Source organism: Camelina sativa, chromosome 13 (genome assembly GCF_000633955.1).
Source record: "Camelina sativa cultivar DH55 chromosome 13, Cs, whole genome shotgun sequence".
NCBI lineage: Eukaryota > Viridiplantae > Streptophyta > Magnoliopsida > Brassicales > Brassicaceae > Camelina > Camelina sativa.
In genome coordinates, this window is record NC_025697.1 from 10,593,939 (window position 1) to 10,621,491 (window position 27,553).

At 35.6% G+C, this 27,553-nt stretch overlaps 5 protein-coding genes and 1 non-coding gene across 8 annotated transcripts in view; 3 read left to right on the top strand and 3 right to left on the bottom strand.

Annotated features, from left to right (window-relative positions):
- LOC104736330 (ENHANCER OF AG-4 protein 2-like) overlaps nt 1-6,837 on the top strand; it is a 7,985-nt gene extending 1,148 nt beyond the window's left edge. The window contains exons 2-12 of one of the 2 annotated variants that reach the window (XM_010456294.2): nt 416-492; nt 724-2,445; nt 2,532-3,042; nt 3,219-3,327; nt 3,461-3,573; nt 3,653-3,840; nt 4,011-4,303; nt 5,025-5,446; nt 5,546-6,032; nt 6,169-6,258; nt 6,354-6,837. In XM_010456294.2, coding sequence (XP_010454596.1) covers nt 416-492; nt 724-2,445; nt 2,532-3,042; nt 3,219-3,327; nt 3,461-3,573; nt 3,653-3,840; nt 4,011-4,303; nt 5,025-5,446; nt 5,546-6,032; nt 6,169-6,258; nt 6,354-6,424 — 4,083 coding nt within the window. In that variant the 3' untranslated portion in view covers nt 6,425-6,837. Of the gene's footprint in view, nt 1-415; nt 493-723; nt 2,446-2,531; nt 3,043-3,218; nt 3,328-3,460; nt 3,574-3,652; nt 3,841-4,010; nt 4,304-4,731; nt 5,447-5,545; nt 6,033-6,168; nt 6,259-6,353 lie in introns of both variants that reach the window. The other variant, XM_010456295.2, reaches the window with a different exon arrangement.
- On the bottom strand, nt 9,662-10,750 carry LOC104736332 (uncharacterized protein At5g23160-like). Its single transcript, XM_010456297.2, has 2 exons — nt 10,374-10,750; nt 9,662-10,266 (listed from the first exon to the last, which is right to left on the bottom strand). The coding sequence occupies exons 1-2, from the start codon at nt 10,692-10,694 to the stop codon at nt 9,802-9,804; spliced, it is 786 nt and encodes a 261-aa protein (XP_010454599.1). The 5' UTR covers nt 10,695-10,750; the 3' UTR covers nt 9,662-9,801.
- LOC104736331 (serine/threonine-protein kinase-like protein At5g23170) lies at nt 11,143-16,876 on the bottom strand. 2 transcript variants are annotated; one of them, XR_759569.2, is made up of 2 exons: nt 15,649-16,876; nt 11,143-11,195 (listed from the first exon to the last, which is right to left on the bottom strand). XR_759569.2 is itself a non-coding variant. In XM_010456296.2 (1 exon), exon 1 carries the CDS (start codon nt 16,728-16,730, stop codon nt 15,714-15,716), a length of 1,017 nt encoding a protein of 338 aa, XP_010454598.1. In that variant the 5' UTR covers nt 16,731-16,876; the 3' UTR covers nt 15,508-15,713. The 2 variants fall into 2 exon arrangements, 1 of the variants encoding a protein (XP_010454598.1); XM_010456296.2 differs by lacking the exon at nt 11,143-11,195 and having other exon boundaries at nt 15,508-16,876.
- Nucleotides 11,841-11,925, top strand: TRNAI-AAU. Its single transcript has one exon. It is a non-coding gene; the product is annotated as a tRNA-Ile (tRNA).
- LOC104736333 (cytochrome P450 86B1-like) lies at nt 19,245-21,862 on the bottom strand. Its single transcript, XM_010456298.2, has 2 exons — nt 20,340-21,862; nt 19,245-19,856 (listed from the first exon to the last, which is right to left on the bottom strand). The coding sequence occupies exons 1-2, from the start codon at nt 21,597-21,599 to the stop codon at nt 19,443-19,445; spliced, it is 1,674 nt and encodes a 557-aa protein (XP_010454600.1). The 5' UTR covers nt 21,600-21,862; the 3' UTR covers nt 19,245-19,442.
- LOC104736334 lies at nt 24,419-26,582 on the top strand. The gene is made up of 4 exons (XM_010456299.2): nt 24,419-24,605; nt 24,960-25,054; nt 25,166-25,443; nt 25,543-26,582. The coding sequence occupies exons 1-4, from the start codon at nt 24,576-24,578 to the stop codon at nt 26,340-26,342; spliced, it is 1,203 nt and encodes a 400-aa protein (XP_010454601.1). The 5' UTR covers nt 24,419-24,575; the 3' UTR covers nt 26,343-26,582.

The window sequence follows — 27,553 nt, forward strand, 5'->3', positions numbered from 1 at the left end:
TTTTTTTTTTTTTTTTTTGTTGTTGGGTCTTCTGTTTTTAATTTTTAGGAATTTTAGTATCTGATGATGGGACACATTCACTTTATGGAATTTTTTTTTTGGTTGTCTGTTTATTTTGCTGCGTAGCCGGTGTGATGTATAGTTGAAATTCCGTTTGTTGATGAGCTTTAGTGTTCTCTTTCTTTTGTTGAGAGCCTTACATACATTATTAGGCTGATTTAAGATTTTACCTGAATAATAGTTTCTTGAGATTGCACCCGATTTAAAGTCAGTTAAATCATCTCTCTAGTTACACGATCAGATTCCACTGTTGAATTATGAAAAAAACATATGATTATTCATCTCGATAAATAGTGAGCATCATAATCTAGTTTAGTTAATCTCTCTTGTGAAGTGATTTGGTTTTGAGTTTCAGGTGAGCCGGCCGGAAGATTGGAATCGTGCGCCAGACCCAAAGAAGCACTTTGTTCAGTTCTTTGGAACAGAGGAAATGTAAGCTAGTCTCGTCTATGTATACTTATTTTCAGTTAGTTGAGACATAGTATTCTTGAATTCTGGTACCTTATCATCCAGAAAGGTATATTAACTTAAGTCAATATATTATGTTGCTGAAATTAGGCAGTAGTAGATCTCAATTATCAGGTGTTTTGATTGCGTTTTTTTTTTCTAGCTGACTAATTCTTTGGAGTTGATCATTGACCAAGTTATATTCCTTTACTGCAGTGCTTTTGTTGCGCCGCCTGATATCCAAGCTTTTACTAGTGAGGCAAAGAGCAAGCTATTAGCAAGATGTCAAGGTAAAACAGTCAAGTACTTTGCACAAGCTGTAAAGGATATCTGTACTGCATTCGAAAAGTTGCAGAATCACAAGTCGAATGTTTTGGGCAATGAGGATTCTCTGGATGCTGCTGAGCCTAGTTTGACAAAAGCTGAGATAGTGGATGGAACAGATCATACAGTCACTGAGTCTGATGAAACTGATAACGTTGATTCTATGGTGGATCCTTGCTTCCATAAGGCAGATAAGAATAATGGTGAAGACACAAAGGCTGAGATAGGGAAGCGAGATTCATCGTCATTTCTGGAATCAAAGATTTCAAGCACATCCTCTGGTAGCGAGTCACTGGAGCATGGTTCAGATGACCCTAAAATAAAGAAAGAAGATTTTGATAAAGGAACTGATGCTAATGCATGCATTGGACATTTTGGTAATGGCCAAAAGAAGCTTGCCAACGGTAAGAGTATTAAGAAGGTAGCAGGTGGCTCTGTTATAAAAGATGAAGATACAGTTCACAGAGACAAAAGCAAAAAATCACATGTACCTGGTGGTCGAGCTGCCAGTGGTAGCTCTGATTCCAAAAAGTCCAAAGGTCTGTTGACAGAGAAATCTAGCTCCAAAGTGTCTGCTGGCAAGCATGAAAATTCACCTGGCTTCAAGGGTGGGGTTTCCGGAAAGAAAAGAAAGCTTGAAACTGAATTAGGAAAGCCTGCACCTAGAGTAGATGGAAGCTCACGAGCTGCTAAAAAACCGCGATTTGAAAGTGCGAATGATAAAGAAAAGTGTGCAATTGATGTTGAATCTGATTTTACTGGGATTGTATCAGATATTAAGCGTGAAATTGTCTTAGGATTAAGTGCCAGCGGTGGAAATTTACAAAATGATAAAGAAGTAGTTGCATATACTAAGCGCCGGAGACAAACAATGGAGAATGCTACCTCTCCTTCTTTTTCTGGGTCTCGTGATAAATCTGGGAAAGGTCATCTGGAACAGAAAGACCATTCCTCCTCTGTTAGTAATGTTAAGGTTCCAGTTGCACAGTCGCTGAAAAAACGGAGGGCTGTTTGTATCTATGACGAAGACGATGATGAAGATCCAAAACCCCCATTACATGGAAGACCAGCCATTGTTCCGAAAACGGTATCAGTCTTGACTGATGGTCATAAAAGTGCTAACGTGGGTCATGGCACTTCTACTAAAGCTAAGATATCTGCTGGATCTACAGAGAGTACTGAACTAAGGAAATTTCCTTTGCGTAAACATTGTGAGGATGCACCACGTGTATTACCAGGTTATGCGGAGAATTCTACTAACAGCTTACCCATGGTAAAACCCATCAATGAGTTGCAGCCGAAGGATGTCAAGCGTTCTCCGAAGATGTCCCCTCAGCCGGTTTCGACCAATAAGCACGTTGCAGGACAACAAAAAGTTGCAAAATCATCTGTGAAGGTTTCTGCTTCTGTGATGGTAAAGAAGGCTCAAAGTGAAACTTGTAAGGAGGCAGTTACGGGATCTGATAAAGTAAGCTCTTCTCAGTCTCAGCAAGCAAATCTGAGACACAAATCAGCTTCAGTTGGAGAGAGGCCAACAGTGGTTTCAAAAGCTGCCTTTCGTGTTAATGACGCTGGTGTTTTAAGAGACACCTCTGAGAACTTGTCTGGTGGCAAGTATGTCACATTCTATCTGTCATCTTTTTGTATTAATGCCGGCTTGCTTATAATTTTTTTCTTATTATTATTATTTCTTTTTGCAGCCTTGACCTCAATCGAGAAAAGTGGAGTGCTCCATTTACCAGTGTAAAGACCCCAGATTCGGCTGCATCTATGAAGGATTTAATTGCAGCTGCACAGGCAAAAAGAAAACTAGCACATTCACATAATTCAATGTTTGGGAATTTGAACCCTAGTTTCTTAAACATCAGTGATACACAGATGAGGAGCCATAGCCCATTGTTGCAGAATGCTTCAGCATCTGCTGCCATCGCAATGCCGGTAGTTGTTGAAGGATTTCAACAAGATTCTTCTCCATCAAATCATGGGCAGAAGTCCTCATCAATAAATCAGATTGAGACTGATGATAATGACGAGAGAAGACTTAGTTCAGGACATAGGTCAGTTGGAGGTTCACTTAGTGGTGGCACTGAGGCTGCTGTATCTCGGGATGCTTTTGAAGGCATGATAGAGACCTTATCAAGAACTAGGGAAAGTATTGGACGTGCAACTCGCCTAGCAATTGATTGTGCCAAATATGGGCTTGCTAGTGAGGTAAGATGTTTGGTTGGCTTTCATTAAGTTTTTTCTTAAGGCTGACAACAAACTTAATGTCAGGCTGCACACATGAAATCAATTGCTTTCACATTATGATTTATAGCATATGGTGTGTAACATTGTTCATAGAATAGTTGCTTTAACTGGGAAATTTTGTTTGTGTTTTTATCTAGGTGGTGGAACTTCTCATACGAAAGTTGGAAAGTGAATCTCACTTCCATCGTAAAGTTGACTTGTTCTTTCTCGTTGACTCTATCACCCAGCATTCGCACAGCCAAAAAGGTGAGGGTTCCGTTTGAATGGATGCAATACCTGTTATCAAATTATTACATCCCTGAAATGCTTATGGTATTTAGATTTTGTTCTTTATTGTGAACACCTAAATTATTCTGATGCTTGTGAATTATTTTTCTAGGTGTTGCTGGTGCTTCTTACGTTCCTACTGTGCAAGCTGCTTTGCCACGTCTTTTACGTGCCGCTGCTCCTCCAGGGACTGGTGCTAGTGATAATCGTCGTAAATGTCTGAAGGTACTTTTACTATTTGCTTGTTTCTAGGTTATCCTTACATCTTTTTAGGTTGGAGTCAGTGACCTCTTTGCTTTTTCAGGTTTTGAAGTTGTGGCTTGAAAGGAAAGTTTTCCCCGAATCTCTTCTGCGACGTTATATTGATGATATTAGAGCTTCTGGTGATGATGCAACAGTTGGGTTTTCCCTGCGACGTCCTTCTAGATCTGAGCGTGCTGTAGATGATCCTCTCAGGGAAATGGAAGGGATGCTTGTCGATGAGTATGGCAGGTATGCTAAACGACTATCTTGCTTAGTAGTGTATTTTCCGGATTTTTTACATACTGATGACAAAATAACAAGGATAGTCAGGAAAATTTATAGCACTGAAGAGTTGTTAGAGATGCGTTTGGTGCTATTCAGTAGAGTGGTTATTAACTTATGTGCCATTTTTTCTGCAGCAATGCAACGTTTCATCTGCCTGGGTTTTTTTCTTCTCATAATTTTGAAGATGATGAAGAAGATGACGATCTTCCAACAGCAGAAAAAATAAAAAGCACATCTGATGTGGAACGTTTCAATGCTTTAGATGATTTGGAAGTACATGATACTTTGAGTGATAAATCCCATCGAGTTTTGGAGGATGTTGATCGTGAACTTGAAATGGAAGATGTATCTGGTCAGCAGAAAGATGTAGCACCTTCCTCGTTCTGTGAGAATGAGACAAAAGAACAGTCACAGTATGTTATGGAACCAGTTGCACAGNTTCTAGGTTATCCTTACATCTTTTTAGGTTGGAGTCAGTGACCTCTTTGCTTTTTCAGGTTTTGAAGTTGTGGCTTGAAAGGAAAGTTTTCCCCGAATCTCTTCTGCGACGTTATATTGATGATATTAGAGCTTCTGGTGATGATGCAACAGTTGGGTTTTCCCTGCGACGTCCTTCTAGATCTGAGCGTGCTGTAGATGATCCTCTCAGGGAAATGGAAGGGATGCTTGTCGATGAGTATGGCAGGTATGCTAAACGACTATCTTGCTTAGTAGTGTATTTTCCGGATTTTTTACATACTGATGACAAAATAACAAGGATAGTCAGGAAAATTTATAGCACTGAAGAGTTGTTAGAGATGCGTTTGGTGCTATTCAGTAGAGTGGTTATTAACTTATGTGCCATTTTTTCTGCAGCAATGCAACGTTTCATCTGCCTGGGTTTTTTTCTTCTCATAATTTTGAAGATGATGAAGAAGATGACGATCTTCCAACAGCAGAAAAAATAAAAAGCACATCTGATGTGGAACGTTTCAATGCTTTAGATGATTTGGAAGTACATGATACTTTGAGTGATAAATCCCATCGAGTTTTGGAGGATGTTGATCGTGAACTTGAAATGGAAGATGTATCTGGTCAGCAGAAAGATGTAGCACCTTCCTCGTTCTGTGAGAATGAGACAAAAGAACAGTCACAGTATGTTATGGAACCAGTTGCACAGAAATCTACCGAGGTCCCTTCCCTTCCAGAGGGATCTCCTCCGCTACCTCATGAATCACCTCCGTCTCTCCCTCCTTTACCACCTTCTCCCCCACCTCCATCACCGCCTCTTCCGCCTTCATCTCCACCTCCATTACTGCCACCACTGCCTCCCGCAGTGCAGTTTCCACCTCCACCACCGCCGCCCCTTTCACCTCCACCTTCACCGCCGCCTCCACCTTCACTGCCGCCTCCACCTCTACCACCACTGCCTTCACAATCTATAGCTTTACCACCATCACTAACAACTCAAACATCCATAGGTAGCCATCATCAGTTACCACTTCAACCTGGATTTCCTCCCCCAGCATATCCATTATCACATCAAACATACCCAGGATCTGTGCAGCAAGACCGCTGTAGCATTTTCACTGTAAGTTCTTTGATTTATTCTGTTTGATGTTACTCATGATTCCTTAATATACATTCATCATTTATCATTTATTTCTCAACTCCTGGGCATCATGTGCAGGGTGATCAAATTGTCCAAGGGCCAGGAAGTTCTTCACGTAGAAGTCATGTTGAGGGGGCTGGACAAACCGAATTTTTTGTGCAGCAATCATCTAGTTTTTCACCAGCAGGAGTGTGCAGTTCCAGGGAACCTTCATCATTTACTTCCTCCAGACAACTAGAATTTGGGAGCAGCGATGTACTTTTTAATCCTGACGTTTCTTCACAGAACCAACGGTTTCAGCCGAGCAACTCTCTGTCCCAAAGACCTATAGTTAGGCTGCCTTCAGCACCGTCCAGTCATTTTTCGTATCCAAGCCATGTTCAATCACAATCCCAGCATTCCTACACTCATCCATACTCTTTCCCACCTCAACATGATGATGGACGGCGATACAGAAATGAGGAACCATGGCGGATTCCTTCAAGTGGACATCATGCAGAAAATCAGAGTGGTGCCTGGAGACATGGAAGAAATTCACATCCAGGCCTTCCTAGAGTTACAGACAGTATGTAGATGCTTGAATCCTTATTAATCCTTTAGCTGTTGAGTTTTATACATATGTTGATTATTGTTTTCCATTATGTCTGTTTGTGTAATGACTTAATTCCTTGCAATTGATGGTCTTGCTTGCAATTCCTTAGGTTTCTTCCGGCCAGCTCCAGAACGTCCACCTTCAGGGAGCTATCAGCCTTCTGCTACTAGTAACTTACAAGCTGCCCCTGCAATGCCAGGTGAGACTATCTCAGTCAAAGCATCTATTTGTAAACTCTCAAGACACCGTCAGAAACCTTTTTACTTGTCTTAACATTTTAATTACCCATTTAAGGTCATGCTGCTTCCCAGATGCTACCATCTCGGCCAGACATGCCTACCGCGAATTGTTGGAGGCCAGCTTGAAGTGAAGGTAGAAATTTGTTGGCCTGCTCCTGTTTGTATCAATGGAAACGAAGCTGCTAGTGTCTCATTAACAAGGTTAATCCTCTAGGTTTGATTTTCTAAATACTTAAGTCAAGTCTTTTATCAGTGTTGTCATCAAACAGTTACAGTTATACTACTTTCTCTTCCGTGGAGGACTTTTTCGGATATATCCACTTCCAGAGGCATCAAAAACTACTGCAGACTTTTGCCAGGATTCTGTATATTGTATTTTTTCCTGTCAAATGTATCTGTGGATCATAATCTTCACAGTATAGGTTCTTGTTTTTTTAATTGGTTAGTGCTTCCGTTTCGCAGATCCTGTAATTATGCCAATCACATTGTGCTCAAAAGCTTTTCCTGGTTAAATGAAATTTAAACTTTATAGTCAAAAATGGTTCTTTTGTTTCATTTTCTGAGCTCTGTAATCGTTGCCGGTCTCTGAGAAATCATATTAATGAATACACTGTTAAGAGTGTATTTGACTAGTTAAGCAGACTTAGGTGGCAAGAATATTCAGTGTGAACCTGAGCTTTCTCCCTTGCTAGCTTGTAGATTAGAGGCCTATTGCTTACTCGTATCTTGTTGTTTGAATGAGTAACTTAGGTCTACTATATACATGGCCGGTACTATTGTAGATATCGCTATAACTACTTTCTCATTTCGTAATTTTTTTTCATCTCATGTCTCTCTCTTATGGAGATAAGCCATGTCTCGCTGCCTTGTATTTTTAGCAGGAACAAGAAGCATGCATTTCTATACAATTGTGAGTCCAGTCAGTCCATTTTACAGTTGCTATCTGGTGCATTCTGAAGAAGTATCGAAGACTTGTGAGGTAATGGTTTCTATTTGTTTGTCTGAAAAATATTTGCTCTCTGCTCAAACCATGTGACATAACGAGGTTTGACTTCATATTATCGTGAGCACTTGATGAAGTGTTTGCTCCATTTGATTTCGCAGAAGAGCAATTTTGCTTTTTATTTTTTGCATACATATTTGAAATGATAGAAGATAAAAATGAAAGAGCCGTTTCAAATGATGGTGGAAACTTGGGAAATGATATGAATTACTTAAATGTGAGCTTATGGTATTCATGGCTTGGCTTGAGACAAGCAGCTAATCTTAATCCAGTGGGTTCAAAACAACCACCTTCTTAACTTGTTCGAAGGATGTGCTGTCTGCTGCCACACTCGCCTGTCTTGTTTTTGTTGGCATGAATCTTCCTGTTTAAATGGTCTGGGGGTTGTACATGTGAATGAATATATGTGGTGATAGGCTGCGCTCAATAGCCTTTTTTTTTTTTTTTTTTAAGGAGGTTTTCATCATACATATATTTTCAAAGTGGGGTGGCCTTTCTTTCAAATAAGAATTTGTGGTGCTAGATGCTTCTTGCTTGTTCTTTGATAAATATCTCTGGGTTTTAATCGCTTATTGCCACAGTTTTGATATTTGGCACGTCTTTCAAGCAACTAGATGATGTAACCTCTCTTCTAGCAATCCATTTATGCCAACTCTCCTTTCTTTTGTTATATTTGTGTTTGTATATATCTATGTATTTCTTATTATTCGACAAATGGAAACACTGTACTTTCTCCAGTTATGGTATAGTGCTTGTTTTGCTCGAAGTATAAGGTCGCTGGGCCCTCCCTGCTTGCTTGTTCTGTTGTTAAGTACGTTCAGTGTGGGAGACTATATAGTTAGATTAGGTACCAGATTGAGAATCAGAGACTTGTTCTCATTAGATGTTTCATGATGAACAGCAATAGGTATACTTTTCTTAACAGTTCGATGTGGACAAAGATGTATCAGTTATTGGGAGGGATTCTGTATTGGATGTTGGTACTTAACACAGTCAATTTTCTTGAGGAAATTATGAGTATTATTGTTTGTAAGACCATCCACCAGAGAAATTACATAATTTTATCAGCCGATGGTCGAGTGTAGGTTTATTTGACTATATCTAACTGCTATGAATGGTTAGCTTCTTGGTCCTCATTAAGTCACCTGTTATTTCTTTTATGTTATCAAATGCTTTTGGGGATAGGTTTTCATATACTTGTGTTTGTGGACTTCAATTGCGAGATAAATGTCATTCTTAAAGGTTTTAAGTGATTTGCGTCTTGCAACAGGCCTTTGGTGCAGAGCTGAACCACCTGAATCGCTGGCAATCGCAATGCTAGAAACCATGTGCAAATTAAAAGAGATTGGTTACACACAAGGCAGCCATGATTGGATTTTGCTAAAGCATGAGTAAGAAACTTTTTTCTGTTCTTCTGAGCCTACTCTATGTCTTCCTACTACTGTAAAGTTAACTAACAAATATAATAATGATATAGTGAAAAGGATTAGAGAGTTTGTCTCATATGGAATGGCTACAAGCAGTCCTGATTTGTTACATGGTCGTTTTTCAGGTTTTGAAATTCGGAAATTTGTTCGGGTGCCAAGAGTTATAGGTATTCTGGAACCGAACTAGGCTTTAGACGATTGAGATCTTCACTTAACGATTCAGTTTCTCAAGTTTGGAGGTTAGTTTTTGTCATCACTGACAAGGTCTTAAGCTTATCAATGAAGTCTCTTTTGGGGTAGAGAACATAACTTAAGGCCAAATCGATAGCCTTTGTGAATTTTAATTTATCTTATAGTAATGGCAAAGATGTTGTCTTACTATTAAAGAAAGATCAATATAGTTGACAACAGAAAAGACTAAGCATATATTCTCATATACCAAAGGAAAACCACAGAAAGTAATGAACTAAGTTGTTCAAAGTTTTATTTTAAAAATGTGTTACTTTTTGTCTCTGTGTCTGGTATAATGGTCTTGGATTTCATTTTGGCAACTAGATTTGAACAGAGAAAAGCTGTTTAAAATCCTGGCCAACAAAGGTTATCATAAAGCTTTCAGCCTAACACTTCAAACCGAAGTATATTACTAATTGTAGGCTTGGCTAACATAAAGGTTTCGAAACAAATTATGTACTTAGTTTAGCCCCAAATTTCGCTAATTGAAAAATGTGGATTAACTGTAATCGTACTAAAACTAAACTACGTACATATCTGACATTTGAAATAAACCGTGTTAGGTAATGCAATGCACGATAGATTGGTAAGGTGATTAAAACCTCAAAGGCGATTATGCAAATTTGTAACGCAGTTTCGAGTTAGTAAAATAATGGAAGGGTAAATGTCCAATGTTAGAGATTCACAAGACAAGGTCAAAATTTCCTGTATACATGTGCACGCATGAACGAACGAACGAACAATGACAATCGTGTGATACGACCAAACATATAAAGAAGACACTACTACACACATAAAATTTGAGAACGAAAAGAAAAACATTCAAAAACTTGAAACAGTCTTTAGAGCGAAACACGGTGTTGCCGAACAAGAAATCCTTCCAAAACGACCTTTTTCTTGTGAGCCTCAGAACTCAAATCCACGTCACCTGGAAACAATCTGCTTTCAGCTTTACCGCTACCACTGCGTTTGCGTTTGGCCACACCAACCGCAGTCGCAGCTTCTCTGATACGAGGGAGAAAATAACACCAAGTGGATGTACAAAGAATCGCACACACACGTCCCCACATCAACATTATCATTAACGTTAGCATTATGATTGATATCCCAATTATCGGGTCGAAATTACCCACCCTTGATTCTTTCCTGACCCGTGACGACTTCTCCCTTAGTACTCTCGGCTTCGACCTTGGCCCAACGGTTTTAAACGAGTCGAGTTTCCCGCCATAGACTTGTTCATGACTCATGTGGTAACCAGAGACACTCAACGGATCAGGGTTTATGTCTCTTCGTTCGTTCGTGTCTTTCTGATAAAACCAAAGTTCAACAAAACCAAACTCTTTTTAACAATTTTATCGAAAACGTGTATTACAAAAAGAATGATATACTAATATATGCCAAGAAGAGTAGATACCTCGTTACTCTCGTGATCAATTTCCTTATAACCACTAGTCGCAATATACTTCCGATCAGTAACATGACGTATCACACGGAACAGATTTTGCTTATCGTCTTTAACAATCGAGTTTTGTTTCTCCGACCTCTCGCATATTGGCGTCAGTGTGATCTCGTCTTCCTTCAAACGAAACCAACTACGAGTTCTCGTCTTCTTTTTCTTCTCTTGGCCTGCGTCTACAGTTCGTTTGTCTGAGTAAATTTTCCGAGAAACCCCGAAACAGCGAAGAACATATGAAGTAGAAGAAGAGCATGTTCTCTTCTTCTCAGGTTTGCCCATGAGCGCTGCATCAAAAGGACTCCAGATATGATGCTTTTGTAAGACAACTTTCGAGTATAAACATTATTCGGAACGGTTGGAGTTCATCCCATTTTTTTAATACTTGTTAATATATTTTGTGTTTGTGTGTTCGCACGCTTTCGATGAAAATACTTATTCATAGACTATTTCTAGACTATTATGAATAATGACAGTGTGCTATCTTTACGAGATGTGCTATAATATGATGTCATATACGTTTTAGATTGAGTCCGATCTTTTCTATATTTTCGCTTCACAATTTGTTTTTTTAAGTCTAGAAAACAAATCGACTTAAACAATATTATAGTTTCTAATTATGTTTATTTCATCTTATAAAACTCGAAATATAAATTACAGAAAGTTATAATTAAAATAGTTTCATTTCACTTGATAGTATATATAGTATTCAAGAATAATGATGATAATGCAACTTTTCATTTTCTTCCTTTCTTGCGTCAGACCAATACTCCATAGGAAAACCTTAGTGGTGAAGATTCAACACGAAAAAACAAAAGTAAAATACAAAAAGATTATTAAAAATTAGGATGAACATTGAACTAAAATAAACTAAGTGGATAGAGGATCTTGCTGGTGGGTGGCCAGCCAAAGTCTTTATTCAGAGACCAGAGTTGTGGTCGTGTCCACGTTTTCTACTTTCTTCTACGTCGCCAAATTTTCTCTTGCTGTCTTTTTATTTTATTTTCTTAATTATATATGTTTGAAAACTTTCGAATTGAAATTTCTTTGATAAACTAGTTACACTCCATGTAATGTAAGTACTAAACTAATCCAAGAAAGTTATACAATTTCTGTTTGAGAGATCTGGTTAATTTTCAAAGAATTTTGTACAAAGATATCGTAGTTAATTAACAAAATAAAATGCATCCTATATTTGTAGAAACCCTAACATTATAGAAAAGCACATCGATATAATATTTGCTAATAAACGAAATATGATGCTATTTTCCGAATTACCATACATCATACAAAAACTGAAAAAAAACCAAAAAAAAAAAAATCATGTTCTAGCTCTTACAATATATTCTGTTATATTTCTATGGTATTGGTGTCCTAACATAGTAATACTAATAAACTAGATATGCTTTGTTGCAAACTAAGTATGTTGGCCTATTAGCTCAGTTGGTTAGAGCGTCGTGCTAATAACGCGAAGGTCACAGGTAGGTCACAGGTTCGATCCCTGTATAAGCCATTTTTATTGTTTATTGCTAAGACGACCAACTCAGATAGTTTCTACTATTACTTGTAATATAAATTTTGAAAATTTAAAGTTAATAACCTCTTAAATGAATCTCATTTAAATAAATATTATTTTCAAAATTACAATATGTAATTAGTATTTATTTTGTTTAAATTTTAAAACATATTTATTCAAAACTTAAAAATTATTGCATTTCAAAAAAATTGAAATAAACATAACATAAAAGCATATTAAAAAATATATGTATAAATCACAAAACGGAAAAACGATTAGTTATACTTTTGACTTATGCCAAATTTGTGTCATATATGCTCAACCAAATCAGATTCAATTGTTGATGTTGTTCGGTCACAAACTCGATCGAATGCCCATCATATTGCGGAGATTTGAAAACATATATGTAAAATACGTGAAACCCACTTGTGAAGTTTTGTTGATTTTGCTTGTGAGATTTTTGATACATCAAACTAAGTGTATTCATCTCGTTCATTTTCTACTATCATATTGTGCAACATGATACATGTTCTCATTATCTTTCATATTTTTACCTTATCCCAAATAAAAGCTGGATATTTTAAATGGCAAATTTAGCTTACAAGGCTCCAAAAGCATGACTACCGTCTTTATGAAAAACTTCTTGATAGGTTGCAAATAAGGATGCTTTCACACCTTCTGGAATTGGAATATATTGGATAAAAGTTGTCCATTTTGAATAAATATCATATGTGAGATACTAAGTCAAATGATATGTGTGTCCATTGACAATATAATTCACTTTTGGAGCTCGACCTTGTAATATATCATCAAAAATTGGTGAGCGATCAAGAATATTAATATCGTTTAAGATACCTAGAGGTCCAAAAAATGCGTGTCATATCTAGATATCTTGTCACGCTACAACCCCTAAAACGATTGTTGGTTTTCGAGATCAATGTATATATTACATTTTCTAAGCAATAGGACAATTCTTCTACTCCTAATGCATACAATTAATCCTTCCTATCATCCCAGAAAATCCGCTTATCTCTCCAATATTGAGTAATCGTTGAAGATATTCTGGTGTGGGTCTTCTTAGGTACTCATCTCCAAAAAAAATTATGATTCCTTCAACAAAATGTTCCAAGCATGAAATTTCAGTGATTTCACCAAGCCGGATGTGTTCGTTAACCACATCAGCCGCACAACCATATGTCATCATACAAATTGATGTTGTAGACTTTTCTAGCCCATACAGATCGAACCTTCCGATAGCAACTCTTCTTTTTTGAAAGAATGGAGATTCAATCAACAATACGCATGAACAAGGGCTTGTTCGTTCTAAAACAGCGTTGGAGTATATAAGGAGGGTATGTTGCATCTTCACTAAAATATTTTTTCCATAAGTAGTTGTGTCCTTGTTCACGTTCTCTTTCAATATAGACTCATTTTTCATTTGATTTGGTTGCTTCTTGATGATCACCATGATCAACGGACAGATTTTCAAATGCTTGATCAAACCGTTCATCCATCGTTTCGGAAAAAATATTACGGAAAGAAGATACCATTTTTAGTTAAATTTAATTCTAACAAGGAGGTCCCAGAAAATACAAGAAAATACTAATTTGGGAGATTTAGAAAAAAGAAGATATGGAGAATCTTAGTTTCCTTATAATGTTTGTGAAAAATATAGAGAAGTAGTTTTGAGATAATTTTTGTGTCATTCTTTGTGACTTATATAGAAAAATGTGATACGTATAACAAGCAATATTTATGGTGTACAATCTTTGAAAATATGTGGTGTGGGTAGAAAATAAATAAAAGAAGATGATATACAAACCTACTTTTAAACAAAAGAAAATACTATGCTATGCAAAGCCATACAAAAAAGAAAAAAAAAGATGTTGAGTATCTCTCATATTTTTTTCTTTCATTTTGTGGCTTTGCATTGCTCTTCTTTTGTTTTCTTCTACTAACACCACAAATATTTTCAATGTTTTGACACTACAAATATTATTTGGTTATACAAATCACATTATTCTATATAATCATAAATATGACACAAAATTATCACAAAACTTTTTGGTTATACTTCTCACAAACATTATACCAAATTAGTATTGCCTTGTGCTTCTCATGACCTCTTTGTTAGAATTATATATAATATAACCAAAAATAGCATTTTCTCTCTGTAATAATTTCGATGAAACAATAGATGAAACTTCAATCAAGTTCTCTATCAAGCATCAAAAATCTTTTCGTTGTTAATGGTGATCGCGAAGAAGCAACCAAGTTAAAGAAAAAAGAGCATTTATTGAAAGAGAACGTGAACAAGTATACAACCGCTTATGGAACGATTATTTTAGTGAAGATGCAACATATCCTTCTTATATATTTTGACGTCGTATTAGAATGAACAAGCTCTTGTTCATGCGTATTGTTGATCCACTCTTCATTGAAATTTCATTCTTTCAACAAATAAGATATGTTACTGGAAGATTCAGACTCTCTGGACTACAAAAGTCTACAGTAGCAATTCGTATGATGAAATATGGTTGTGCAGGCTAATGCGATTAACAAATACATCCGGCTTACTTGGAACATTATGTTGAAGGAATCATAAATTCGTTTGGAGATGAGTACCTAAGAAGACCCTTACTGGAAGATCTTCAACGACTACTCAATATTCAAGAGATATGCGGATTTCTCATGAGATGATATGAAGCATCGATTGTATACATTGAGAGTGGAAGAATTTCCCTACCTTTTGGAAAGGGCAATATACACATGAATCTGGAAACACAACAACCGTTTTAGAGGTTGTAGCTTCACAAAATCCCTAGATATGACACACGTTTTTTGGACCTCTAAGTACCTTAGATGATATTAATATTCATGATCGCTCACCAGTTTTTGATGATATATTATAAAGTGGAGTTCCAAAAGTGAATTACATTATCAATAGGCACGAGTATCATTTGACTTACTATCTCACATATGGTGTTTATCTAAATTGGACAAGTTTTATTCAATCTATTCCAATTTCACAAGATCTGAAAGCATCTTTATTTGTTAAATATCAAGAAGATGTCCGTAAAGATGTTGAGTGTGCTTTTGGAGTATTGCAAGCTCGATTTGCTATTGTAAAAAACTCAGGTATTATTTGAGATAATCTAAAAATATGAAAAATTATGAATGCTTGTATCATACTGCACAATATGATAATAGAAGACGAAAGAGATTGATACACTCAGTTTGATATATCAGAATTCGCACAAGCAAAATCAAACAAAACTTTACGAGTGAATTTCATGTATTCTACAGATATGCCTACGAATCTCAGTTTTATGATGGACATTCGAATTCGAGTTCGTTATCGAACAATACATCAATAATAAATAACTGATTTGGTTGAGCATATATGTTACAAATTTGGTACAAATTAAAATTACAACTAATCATTTTCTTGTTTATGATTTGAACATCTATTATATATATCTATGTCACATTTGTTTAAAATTTTATGAAATATGATTATTTTTAAATTTATAGAATATTAAATATTTTTCAATTTTAAAAAATAAATTCTACTCGAAATATTATAATTTTCTAATTGATCTATATATATTCTTTAAAAATCCAAATGGGATTCTACGATTGGAGAAAAACAAAAATTTAAAGCAATTCTATACTTTAAATTTTTCAAATTTGATATTTAAAAATAAAGAGAAACGTTACCATTTAGAGGTGTGTAATAATATACCCAAATGAGTTGGAGGGTTCTTTTGTAATAATAAGAAGTGTCACCAAACCCGGCATGTTTGACCCGGCCACGTCAGCGTTTCTCTCAACCGTTTTTTCCGCCGTTTCAGTCTAACAACCCGACGCAAAACGCCTATCCATAACGGCAAACTCTTCAACGGTTCCGCCATACACGCCACTATCTCCGCCGTGATCTCCCCTAAACACGGACGTGTTTCCACGTCTGCCGAAACGCATCTCGCCGCCATCCTCAGCAACCGAACGTTCATTCCCCGGAAAACATCTGATCCTCCTCCGCAGATTTCTCCGATCCTCCCTCCGTTGATCAACGGAACCGCCCAGTCCACTATCGACGACGGCGAACGAGATACGTCAATAGCTTTTCTACAGCTAACGATCTCCAACAAAACGACGCCGTAACTGTAAACGTCAGTCTTCGTACTAAGATTCTCCGGTGACGTGTAACACGGATCTAAGTATCCGATAGTTCCCGCCGGCGCAGGTCTCATCTTATCATCATTTTTCAAATCGACGGCGAGTCCGAAGTCAGCAAGCTTCGCTTCCCAACTCGAACCGAACAATATGTTTTCCGATTTGATGTCACGGTGGATGACGCCTTTGTCGTGGAGGAAGTGAACCGCACGAGCGATCTGAAGAGCGACTTCGATGCGTTTAAGCCAAGTGGGAAGAGGAGAAGCTGACACGTGTAACAAGTGGTGTAGTGATCCGTTTGGCATGTACTCAACGACCATGAGCTTTTTCTCGGCATGGCCAAGAAAACTCAAAACGTGTTGGTTACATGGTAGTGACGACATAACGTTGATCTCGTTCTCTAGTTTCTTCGTTTGTTCTGATTTGAGTGATGAGGGTGACGACGATGATGATGTTGATGAAGGAGACAATGGTAATGATGATGGTGTTTTAATCGCTACGATTTTGTGATGATCATGATCAAGAAGGGCTTTGTAAACATAGCCATGGCTTCCTTTACCGATGAGTTGAGAAGGAGAGAATTGATCTGTGGCAGTGACGAGCTCTTTGTAATCGAACTCCTTCATCTGTGAGTTTAATAAAGCTGAGAGATTGATCAAAAGAGGATATAATATGTGTTTTGTATGTGTGAAAGAATAAAGTTATCAAGATGATATAATTAGAAAATTATTGAGAAAAGCAAAAGGAAGAAAGGAATATAAAGCTTTTTTTTCTTTTTTTTTTTCCATTGTTTTATTAATATGAGTAATGATGATAATGATGCTTTTTCATATTCCTTTCAGGACATTTTTCATGCTTTTGAGATAGTTGGGTTCAAAGTTTAATGTTAAAAGCTGAGTCCCCTATGTTAATTAATTTTTTTTTATTATTTTCGTATGTTGTTGGCCTAACCTCTTTAACCGGTACGTTTAGGTAACCGGAGAAAAGTGAGTCGCAGTGCCAGAGATTAAACAAGTAAAGTTCCAATTATTAACTAACCAAAATAAGGTAAAGTGAATGAAACAGTAGACACATTTTTGGACTTTGTTACATGAATTCATATTTGTTACTCTTCAGTTTGCTAGCAGCTGAATTGTTGAAGCTCTTGATCATGATCACCAAAAAGACTGAATAACAAACATATTGTTAAAATATATAGCCTCAAAGACTTACTAGAGCATTTCTATCCATATCAGCGGATTACAAAGTCTGTTCCTCACTCTACGGAACAAGAAGTTGTTCCTCTCATTTAGATATGATTTGCATAAATTTTCTGAAATCTTTTATAGAGTCTATTTAAGCATTGGAAGCATATATCTCCTACTACGATCTCTGAAACTTCAGAAACCTTCGTTAATTAAAATCAGAATTAAATAATTTTTTAACCGATGAAAATGCTTCTAGGAATGCTGCAATAACCTTTAATAACCTTCAGCTCAAAGACTAAGACTAATTAAGAAAGCAATATAATATGGCTTACCATCAGCTTTACAGAATATTGGAAGTCTCCGTAAACGAAACTGTTCCACGTTCTTCTCGGGGATGTAACAGATTTTCAGGTCTGACGATGTAGCAGTTGAAACAAACTGCATACATTCTGATAACATTTTTATACAGAAAAATAAGATAAATTAAAAGATGGATATGAGAATGAAATATTGAGGTATGGACTTATCGCTTAATTATTTCAGAGCAAATATTGTTTACCGATGGAACTAGCTAGGATGGCCACAAGGGCTCCACTCGCAAGCAAATGGCTAAGAAAGTGTTGGGAGTAGCAGTATTGAATACACCAGCTCTCCTAGCTAGGGCGCGGACCACTCACAAGCAAATGGCCAAGAAAGTGTCGGCATATACAGCATAACATATATCCGTTACGGTTGAGTTTGCCTTTGATTTTCAAAGTGTAACTTTAGTCAGAATTGTAAGTTTTCCAAACTAACCATTTCGAATGTTAATTTCTCATCCAAACATTATGTTTTTAGCGTGTCTAAAATTCGTATCATTCCAATGAATGTTTTTACCTGAAAATCCATTGGTAATGTAGTTGAAGCCATTTTTGTCAAAAATCAAATGAATCCTTCTACGGAACTTAAGTCAGATTTCTCAACTGTCTCGAATACATGCGCTTAGCAATGTCGTATACCTGTAAATTAAATTGTTCGCATAACCTCATCCATCTTTCATAAAGTATAAAAGTGATGGGAACGAGAAATACCGACTAACGTGAACATAATGGAAAAACAAATTTCTTTTTTGAGAAGTGAATTTTTCAGCTCTAAGGCCCAACAATACATTGTTTTCAACCCAAAATAGTATGTGAATGATGATCAAAACAAAAGAGAAAAAGAAGTAAATACAAAATTACTCCAACAATAATAATGCTGTGTCAACAGCATATTCACGTAGAAAGGCACAAGATCCATACACAAACAAAGTTCTTGAGAAGTGAGCACTGATCAATCAGTAACATCCACTGAAGAGCTGAATCAATAAACTACACCTAGAGACTAGAGTGCACCCAACCGGAAACAAAAATAAATGAAAGGTAAGTTAAAAAGTCTTGAACTGATAAAAATTCTACTCATAGAAATGCAGTGAGCAAGAAGCGCCAGATAAAATTCTGAAGAAGTCATCATCTCAAGAATCTTGACAGAGAAACATGCAAAAATGAAAAAAGCATTTTAGGTTTTATTTAGTGAAATACAAATTTTATACTGTTCATAACTCTTTGGCCTTTTTCTGAAAATGGCAGAGGTCATAAAAGAGACACATGCAAACGTTATTGCGACGTGACTTTGTTTAACTTATATGGGAACGTATTTGATTTGGTATGGACGATCACCGTTCAACGACATGCGTAAACGTATACTAGCAAACAGAAAACTATAATTTAGAATTTCAAAATAAAAATGTTAATTTCAGAAGTGCTATTTTACCAAATTGATTCTAATAGACAATATCATTGTACCAAATAATTTTATTATATACGCATAAAAATGTTGTATTAAAATTTTCAAGTAAAAATTTATTACTATCATATTACAAGCCCCTCCAACTAATTTCCTACCAATGACCCATAATTGGTCTACATATAAACCATTCAACTTCCTCCCAATTTCCACATACACATAAACCCATAGACTAATATATACACATCACACCATCATCTAACAACAAAGTTGAAAAAAGGAAAAAAAAAAACATAGTTGGGAAAATTCAAGTAAACCAATAAGAAGCACATAATCTTCTTATGATCATTAACTTAATCAATTATCAAATCTCAAACATCAAAACAACTAATTAATAAAACCCTCATCAATATAGTATTGATCTATCTCGGAGACACTCCTATTGATCAAATTCACCATCAAACCATGTTTCATATACATTGTGAGTGCTAACTTCGGCTCCACCTTGTGACCATTCACTACCTTCACCTTGTACCGGTAAACTATTGCGGCCGCCGTAGCTTTCATCTGATAATAGGCAAAATCTTTGCCTAGACAGAGGCGTGGACCACCGTTAAAGGCCGTGAATTTATATGCCGACTCACTCATGAACCGTCCGTCTCTTAGCCACCTCTCTGGCCTAAACTCACGGCAGTCTTTTCCCCAAATAGCTTCCATCCGACCCATTGCGTAAATCGCGTATATAACTTTTTCTCCCTTCTTCAACACTGTTCCATCAGGAAATACGTCGTCTTCTTGAACCTACATAATGATACCAAACTAATAAATTTCAGCAACACTATTGTAACCTCACGCGGGAGGTGATTGGTTTAATATCATAGAAAATTTAATGAGCGAGTTGGTCGTCAGGTTTCATGGGGAAACAGCCAAATATTACATTCTTGTGTCCTACCAATAAGTCAAAAATCTTCTCCTTTAAAGAAATGATTCTAACATACTTTTGTATTAATTAGGTGTTCTCCCAAGAACTTTCATACTATTACTCTATCTGGTTACTGATTAGGTAACCTATAATAGAAAACAAACAGAAATGAGATTTTAAGTTTTTGTTTTGTTAAATGTCTACAGAGAATTTTTTAGTTTACACAATCAAATGTTATCAAGGGTTTATCCTATGTTTATGATATTCATAAAAAAGAATTATAATCAGCAAGCGATTAATAAAAAAAAAAATCAAATAGGATATCTTGGAAAGCGATTAATAAAAAAAACAGAGCACATTACCTCTTTGTGATCCACGGGAACTGAAGGATACAATCTGAGAGCTTCAGACAAAGCAGCTTGTAGATAATCCATCTTCTTAATCTCTTCTGGTCTAAACACAGGTTCATAGTCTCTCTTCTTTGCATTTACATGGTCATCTCTCTGCTTCAGAATCTTACATAGCTCCACCATGATCTTCTCTTCCACCTTCGGATTCTTCTCTATCAACCAGAAGAACCAGCTCAGAGCCACCGAAGAAGTATCTCTCCCAGCAAGTATGAAGTTCACACAGATATCACGAAGAAACTTGTCTGAAAAACTCTCTCCCTTCTCATCTCTCAAATCCATAAACACCGTTAAGAGATCCGATCTCTTTGTGGTTTCACCTTCAAGAGACAGTTCTTTCTTCCTCGTCCTGATAACTTCATCAGCGAAATCATCCACACCCTTTATTGACTCCTTTAGCATCTTCTCTGTTCCTAAATTAAGATACCTCATAAACTTCCACACGCAAGTAGGCATGACGAATCTCGCAACCGCAGCTTCAGTCGCATCTTCAAACGCTTTTGCAAAGGGTATCACAGGTTGATCAGGACCAAGACATCCTGGATCAACTCCAAAAGCAATCATACATACGTTATCGAACGTTAACCTCAACAAGACGTCTTGTAGATCTATAGGAGACAAGCTCTTAACCGAAGTCTCGAGAACAGGTAAAAGCCTCTTGTGAACGAGCTCAAACAAAGATTGAGTGGTTAACTGTCTGAATTTGGCTGAATGAAACTCGATGCTCGCTGTTTTCCTTTGCCTCTGCCAAGTCTCGTCATCCGCGTTGAATATACCATCTCCTAAGAGGTCTCGGAGGTTGTCACGAAAGTAAGAACCTTTAGGGAAGACAGAGAAACGGTTCTTGAGGAGATGCTCAACGTTTCTTGGGTCGCAGGTAATAGTGCTGTTGAGGCTACTAAACCAAGGACCTCTGAACTGAAAAGTTCCGTTCTGAAGACAGATAACTTCTGATAGCCACTCGTAAATGTTTCCTCTAAGGGCAAAAGCTAGAGAAGGAAGCATCCCGAGAAACGGCCACACGGGAAGACCTTGGTATTTCTTCTGACGCAAGGAATGTATTGTGACAAAGACGAAAAGGGCAATAAGGAGCTCAAGAATCTGAACATCTCTCAAAAGAAACAGCTTCCGTGAAACCAAAGGGTCACCGGAAGAAGAAGAAGAAGAGAAGACGACGTCATTGAATGTGAAATTGTAAGAAGAATTGAAACTCATTGTGACAAAAGAGAAAAGAGAGAGAGAGAGAGTGAATCTCGGAAATGAAGAATCAAGCAGAGTAATTAAGAGAGATTAATAACAATGGAAGTCGTTAGTTAGCTAGTGGGTGGTGAAGAAATGTTGCATGAGTTTCTTGTGGGTATCAAGAAAAAAAAAACTTTGGCTCTCAGGAGAAATTGGTTTGATTTGGTGAGCAGACAAAAACTGTGAACTTTATATTCTCAAGTGGCTCCTCTTTGATTCTCGTGTATATTTTGGTTACTTTTCTTTCACTGTAAGTAGGGTTCTTTTGGGGTTTTGCTTCCGTGTTTGAGAATTCCAAAGGTCGAATCTTTATGGGGGTTTACATTATAAAAAAATACGTTTGGGGGTTTACATAAACAAATAGAGTTAAGAACTTATTTTGACCAAATGAGAGAGGTTGTTGGCGATGGGTAACCTAAATTAATAATACTATTTTCTCTCCATTATATATTTAGCTTTTTGCTTTCGTCCACGTTTGCTTCCGTCCACGTTTGCTTCTTATTCTTATGAAGGAGTTTAATGAATTGTATATTTCCAATAAACCAAATAAAATGTACTAATGTAGGTATCATCTCTATAGAAAAGTAATGATAATTTTTCGTCGGGGTCATCTTATCACTAATTTGAATTTTTGATAATGGTATAATTATTAGAGAAAGTAGATGGCTAAATTTTGGTTATATTAGCACTAAAAAAATTGGAAGATCATTATCAATATACAATATTATTAAACAACAGCATGATCTTCTATATACTAATTAAAGATAAATTATTAAGAGGTTTTCATTTTTCTTACTGGTCGCTACAAGAATTTTACTTAGGAATTTTGATTTATTTTTATCATAAAAATTTTAATCAAATTTTTCTTAGTTATATGATTAAAAAAATTATTTATTTATTGATGTGTAAATCATACAAATAGACTTTAGATTTACGTTCTCTAAAACATTTTTTTATCCCATATCGCTTAAATAGAATGATAAATTTTCTAAATTCTCTATGGAATCTGAGAGATATAGATTGAGAAATATTTTCTCGGAGATATATAGCACGTGGTAATAGATTGAGCTTTATCTGGCTTGATATAATATTTTCTTGGAAAAATATATCGTTTTCCGTATATTTTCTTATTGGTTGAAGTTTTATAAATGACATAATATTTATTGTTTATTAATGTTTGTGTTTTTATCCAAAAATTCTTATAGGACATGGAGTACCATTTAAATATCTATAACATCGTAATAAACCATATTTCATCTTAATGCATAGAACTAAATATTTTATATCAAACACAATTAATAAATCATATCATGTCTATATTTTAGTAAGAATTGAAAATACAAAAAAAATTAACAAAATATAATTTGCAATAAAACTGAATCAACATATTTAAGATATATTTGTTATGTCGTTATCTCATAAGTACTAATTTTAACGCATTTCATAATCAATTTTAAATAAGTGAAAGTTATAAAATAAAAACATATATAAAGATATATAGACATTACCATCAAATTAGTGAAGATTCATTCCTATAAATTATAATATATTTCGTATTATCTTATGTTTTAACATATGCATTACAAAAATACATGTGTTCAAATTATAAAATCAAACATAAAAAATATGAATAATATTCTTGAATCAATTTTTTTAAAATGATACATATTAATATTTGAAATTTTTTAATCTAAAATAAATTTCATCGTTAGACATTCAGCTTAGTAATCACATTTAACTATCTATTTCATCGTAAAACCATAATTCACTTCTTCATGTATTAGAGTTAAAATTTTAATTAAAAAAAAACTAATATGAACATCATATGAGATAATATGTATATTGGTTAGTATTTTAAATTTAACAATAAACAATCACTAAAAAAAATCAGTTAACATCCACAAAAAATTTGGAAATTCAAAAATATCCTAAATATTATCCTAAATTTGTTAGTTTTCATCAATTAACCAAAAAATCATTCTTACAAACTCAATTTTTCTATTTTTCTTTCAGGTTTCTCATATTACTACATGCATTAAAATCTTTAAAATAAAACATGTCAAATTATACTAATACACATCATGTATTGAAATTTTTTTTAAGTTCATTACTCTTTCAAGGTTTTGTGTGCTTACTTACAATAAAAATATATATTACAATGATAAATACAATTTATATTCGACTAAAATTATGTTAAATAACTTATGTTATTCTTTTTAACTTTGTTATTCATTATTTATTGATTAATATACATGTTTAATTAATTTCGTTTTTGTTAACACATATCAAATTTTATTGAGAACACATGTATAATATAATTAGAAAGTATATTGATTTTGTTAGTTTTCCTTTTTAATTTAGAAAAATAATTTTTTATATAATATAAACATGTAAAATTCTGTAAATAAAATTAGACACGTGTCATGATCTAATCAATATAATTGACACGTGTCACTATTTTGTTAATGAGTAACTTTGACATTTTTAATATATAAACATACAAAATTCTGTGAATAAAATTAGACACATGTCGATATCTAATCAATATATTTGATACGTGTCACGATCTTGTTAATTAGTAATTTTGTCATCAATATTTATATAAGATTTTAGTTTATAGTATATGAATTAACTTATGCCATGATTACGTCAGATGTGAAAATGTTATTTATTTGTTGTTTGTAAAAGAATAAAATATATTTATAGAAAAGGCCTTCAAAGCACTCTTTTTGGCCCATTATAAAGAAATAGGCCCAACCATGGTGATGGAGCCATGGAGGTGTGTGCTACGGAGTTAAAGTACCAGATGCAGTCTTCTTCTTCATCAATTGAGGTTTATGATTGATTCGACTCCAAGCTTTTGTGATTTCTGATGTTCTTCAGCCGTTTCTTGGAACCCTTATAACAGAGACGGTGGAGGATCGTTTGTGAGGAAAGGAAACACAAAAAATGGCGTCTCTGTTCAACAAATTCCAGCAGGTTATTGAATCATCATCTCTTGCTTCTGTCTGTGTTTGACCTTGTCTAATAGTTCCTTTCAATTTTCTAAAACTGGGTACGAAGAAAGTTTAAATTTTTCGTCGGATTAAGTCATTTCCATTTGCATCAGTTTGTTGGAAGATTAGAAGAGATACAAATTAGGTTGAAGGAGAATCGTAAAGGTTTCGTTTTTAAGTCTTATAATGTCATATGAAGTTGCTCATTTGATCAGTTTTTAGGATTCACGGGATCATTATTTAGAACTTACGATTTGCAGGGTTTTAAGGTAGAGTTCTAAGGCACTTCTGATTGTAGACCATTGTTCAGTTTGTTTGATTACTTTGTGTTTTCTAGGCTGTTGGAGTTCTTGCCAAGAGTACCACATTTGCTAAGAACCCAAGGCAACTGCAATTTGAAGCCGACGTTAACAAACTGTTTATGTATACAAGGTTCGTTTTTTTGTCTTTGGAAGAGTCAAAGTTTGATTCTTGTATGGATTTGTGTTATCATCATTGTCCCACTGCTTTCATCACACTCTAAAGTCCTTAATTTATGTTTAGTTATAATCGGTTGGGAAGAGAAGCTGAGGAGACGGATGCAGAAGAGATCATTGAGATGGCTGGTAAAGCCACTTTATCTGAGCAGCAGAAACAAGTTCAAGAGAACATTCACTACCAAGTTGAAAACTTCTGCTCTTTGATGGATGGAATCCTTCTTCCTGATGTTAACAAGAACGAGTCGGGCTCACAATCTACTAACTCTCTTCCTCCTCCTCGTAGAAGTGGTCTTACTTTTGCCGTTGGTAGTAGTAATGCTTCCGCAGATGCAGATAAGCCTCGTAAGTGTTTTACTTTACTTGAGTCGATCTGTGAACGTATGCTCAACGTTTTCATTCATCTTAATTATAATTCTCACTGATTCTTCTTCTTCAGCACAGTTGTTCCCGAGACAAAGCCTTTGAAACTCAACGAGGTCTCACAGAGATTAATGGATCAAATGGGTTATACCCTTGAGATCAAACCGTCTGTAATACCTCACCAAGACGCTGGTCAAGGTTGTTTCATCAAAGGCGAAGCAGACGTTGGAACCGTCTTAGCCTTTTACCCTGGAGTTATTTACTCTCCTGCTTTCTACAGATACATTCCTGGGTACCCGAAGGTTGATTCACAGAACTCGTATCTCATTACAAGGTACGATGGAACTGTAATAAACGCTCAGCCTTGGGGTCTTGGGGGAGAGTCTAGGGAAGTATGGAACGGGTCCTACACACCTAAGGTCGTAACAAACACCAAAACCTCTGAAAACGGATCAGACAGGTTATGGAAAGCGTTGAGCAAGCCGCTCGAAGGTTCGGGTAAAGCAAAAGATATTCTTGAGAGGAGAAACCCGTTGGCTTTTGGTCACTTAGCTAACCACCCGGCGAAAGAGATGACTCCAAACGTTATGATATGTCCTTATGACTTCCCTTTGATGGAGAAAGATCTGCGTCCTTACATTCCGAATATATCTTTTGGGGATTCTGGAGAAATAAAGATGAAGAGATTTGGAAGCTTCTGGTTTAAGACAGGGAGTAAAAACGGGTTAGAAGCTCCGGTTCTAAAGACACTAGTTTTGGTGGCAACGAGGGCGTTAAGTAACGAGGAACTATTGCTGAATTACAGGCTTAGCAACTCTAAGAGGCGACCAGATTGGTATTCTCCGGTTAACGAAGAGGAGGATCGGAGAAGATGGAGCTAAGCTTCTCCAGTTCTCTTTTTTATGTTTTCTTCAAAACTTGAAAGGCTCTGTTTCAAACCATGCTTCTCTGTGTTCTTTGGACTAGCAATGAGACGTCGTTTCGCTTAGTCTTTCACTAGTTTTAGTATTTTCCAAGACTTTCTTTTAATCTTTTACACTGTTTTCGGGTTGTTGCACAAAAATCTTTGTTATTTGAGTTTCGACAGGTTATAGTAATAAATTGAAAGGTTTTTACCGTAATACTTTGCACGAAGAGCACCACACAAATATGTGATAGAACAAGTGCAACTTGGATAGGGAAACTGCATTAGGCCTATACAATCATAGAGTTGGAACGATGGTGATGACAAAATTGATAGATTTGATTTTCGATCAAGTTAGCTAGTCAAATTTATTAAATTAACATCACATCGTTGTTCATAAATGTCCAAGTGTTTTCTTATTTGTAAATGATTTGACCTCCACCACTAGACAAATCCACATCCGCTAGAAAAAAATAAAATTCTAAATTCTAAATTCTAAATCTAATGTCATGTTTAGAGGATAAGAAGTATCATATGGTAATAAAACCTAAAATATATTAGGACTTACAATGCCATCCCCATAAGGCCATAACAATATGGAGATGGACCTTAATTCTCAATCTTTTCGAACCATGGACCAAAACATGCAACTCCTCTCTCTGTTGTCGCGGTTCGAATCAAGATCTCAGCAATTCCTTTCTTTCCAAAGATTAACCAGTGAGGTAAGCAAGCTCCATGATAATTTATTCGTCTTCTCATAACACTCAAACAAGATATAGATGTCATGTTTAGACCTACTCCCTCTGGTTTTTTTTAATTGTCATTGCTTTTTTTTTAATTGTCATTTAAGGTTTTTGCACACAAATTAAGAAAACTATTAAATTTTCTGTTTTGCCCTTTATTAATATATTTTATAAATTTTTCATTGGTTGAAACTTTAAAACAGCAAGGATAAGACTAAAATATTAATCAAACATCTGCATTGAAAATTTAAAACGACAACTAATATGAAACAAAAATTAAGTCCTAGAACGACAACTAAATTGAAACGGAGGGAATATAATTTTAGAGTTAAAAAAAACAAGCAAAAAATGTAAAATTTGAATGGTAAAACATTTCACATTCACATAAATGCCTCGTGACTTCATAAATGTGTAATAGGGTATGAAATGAGTACATGGAGACGTA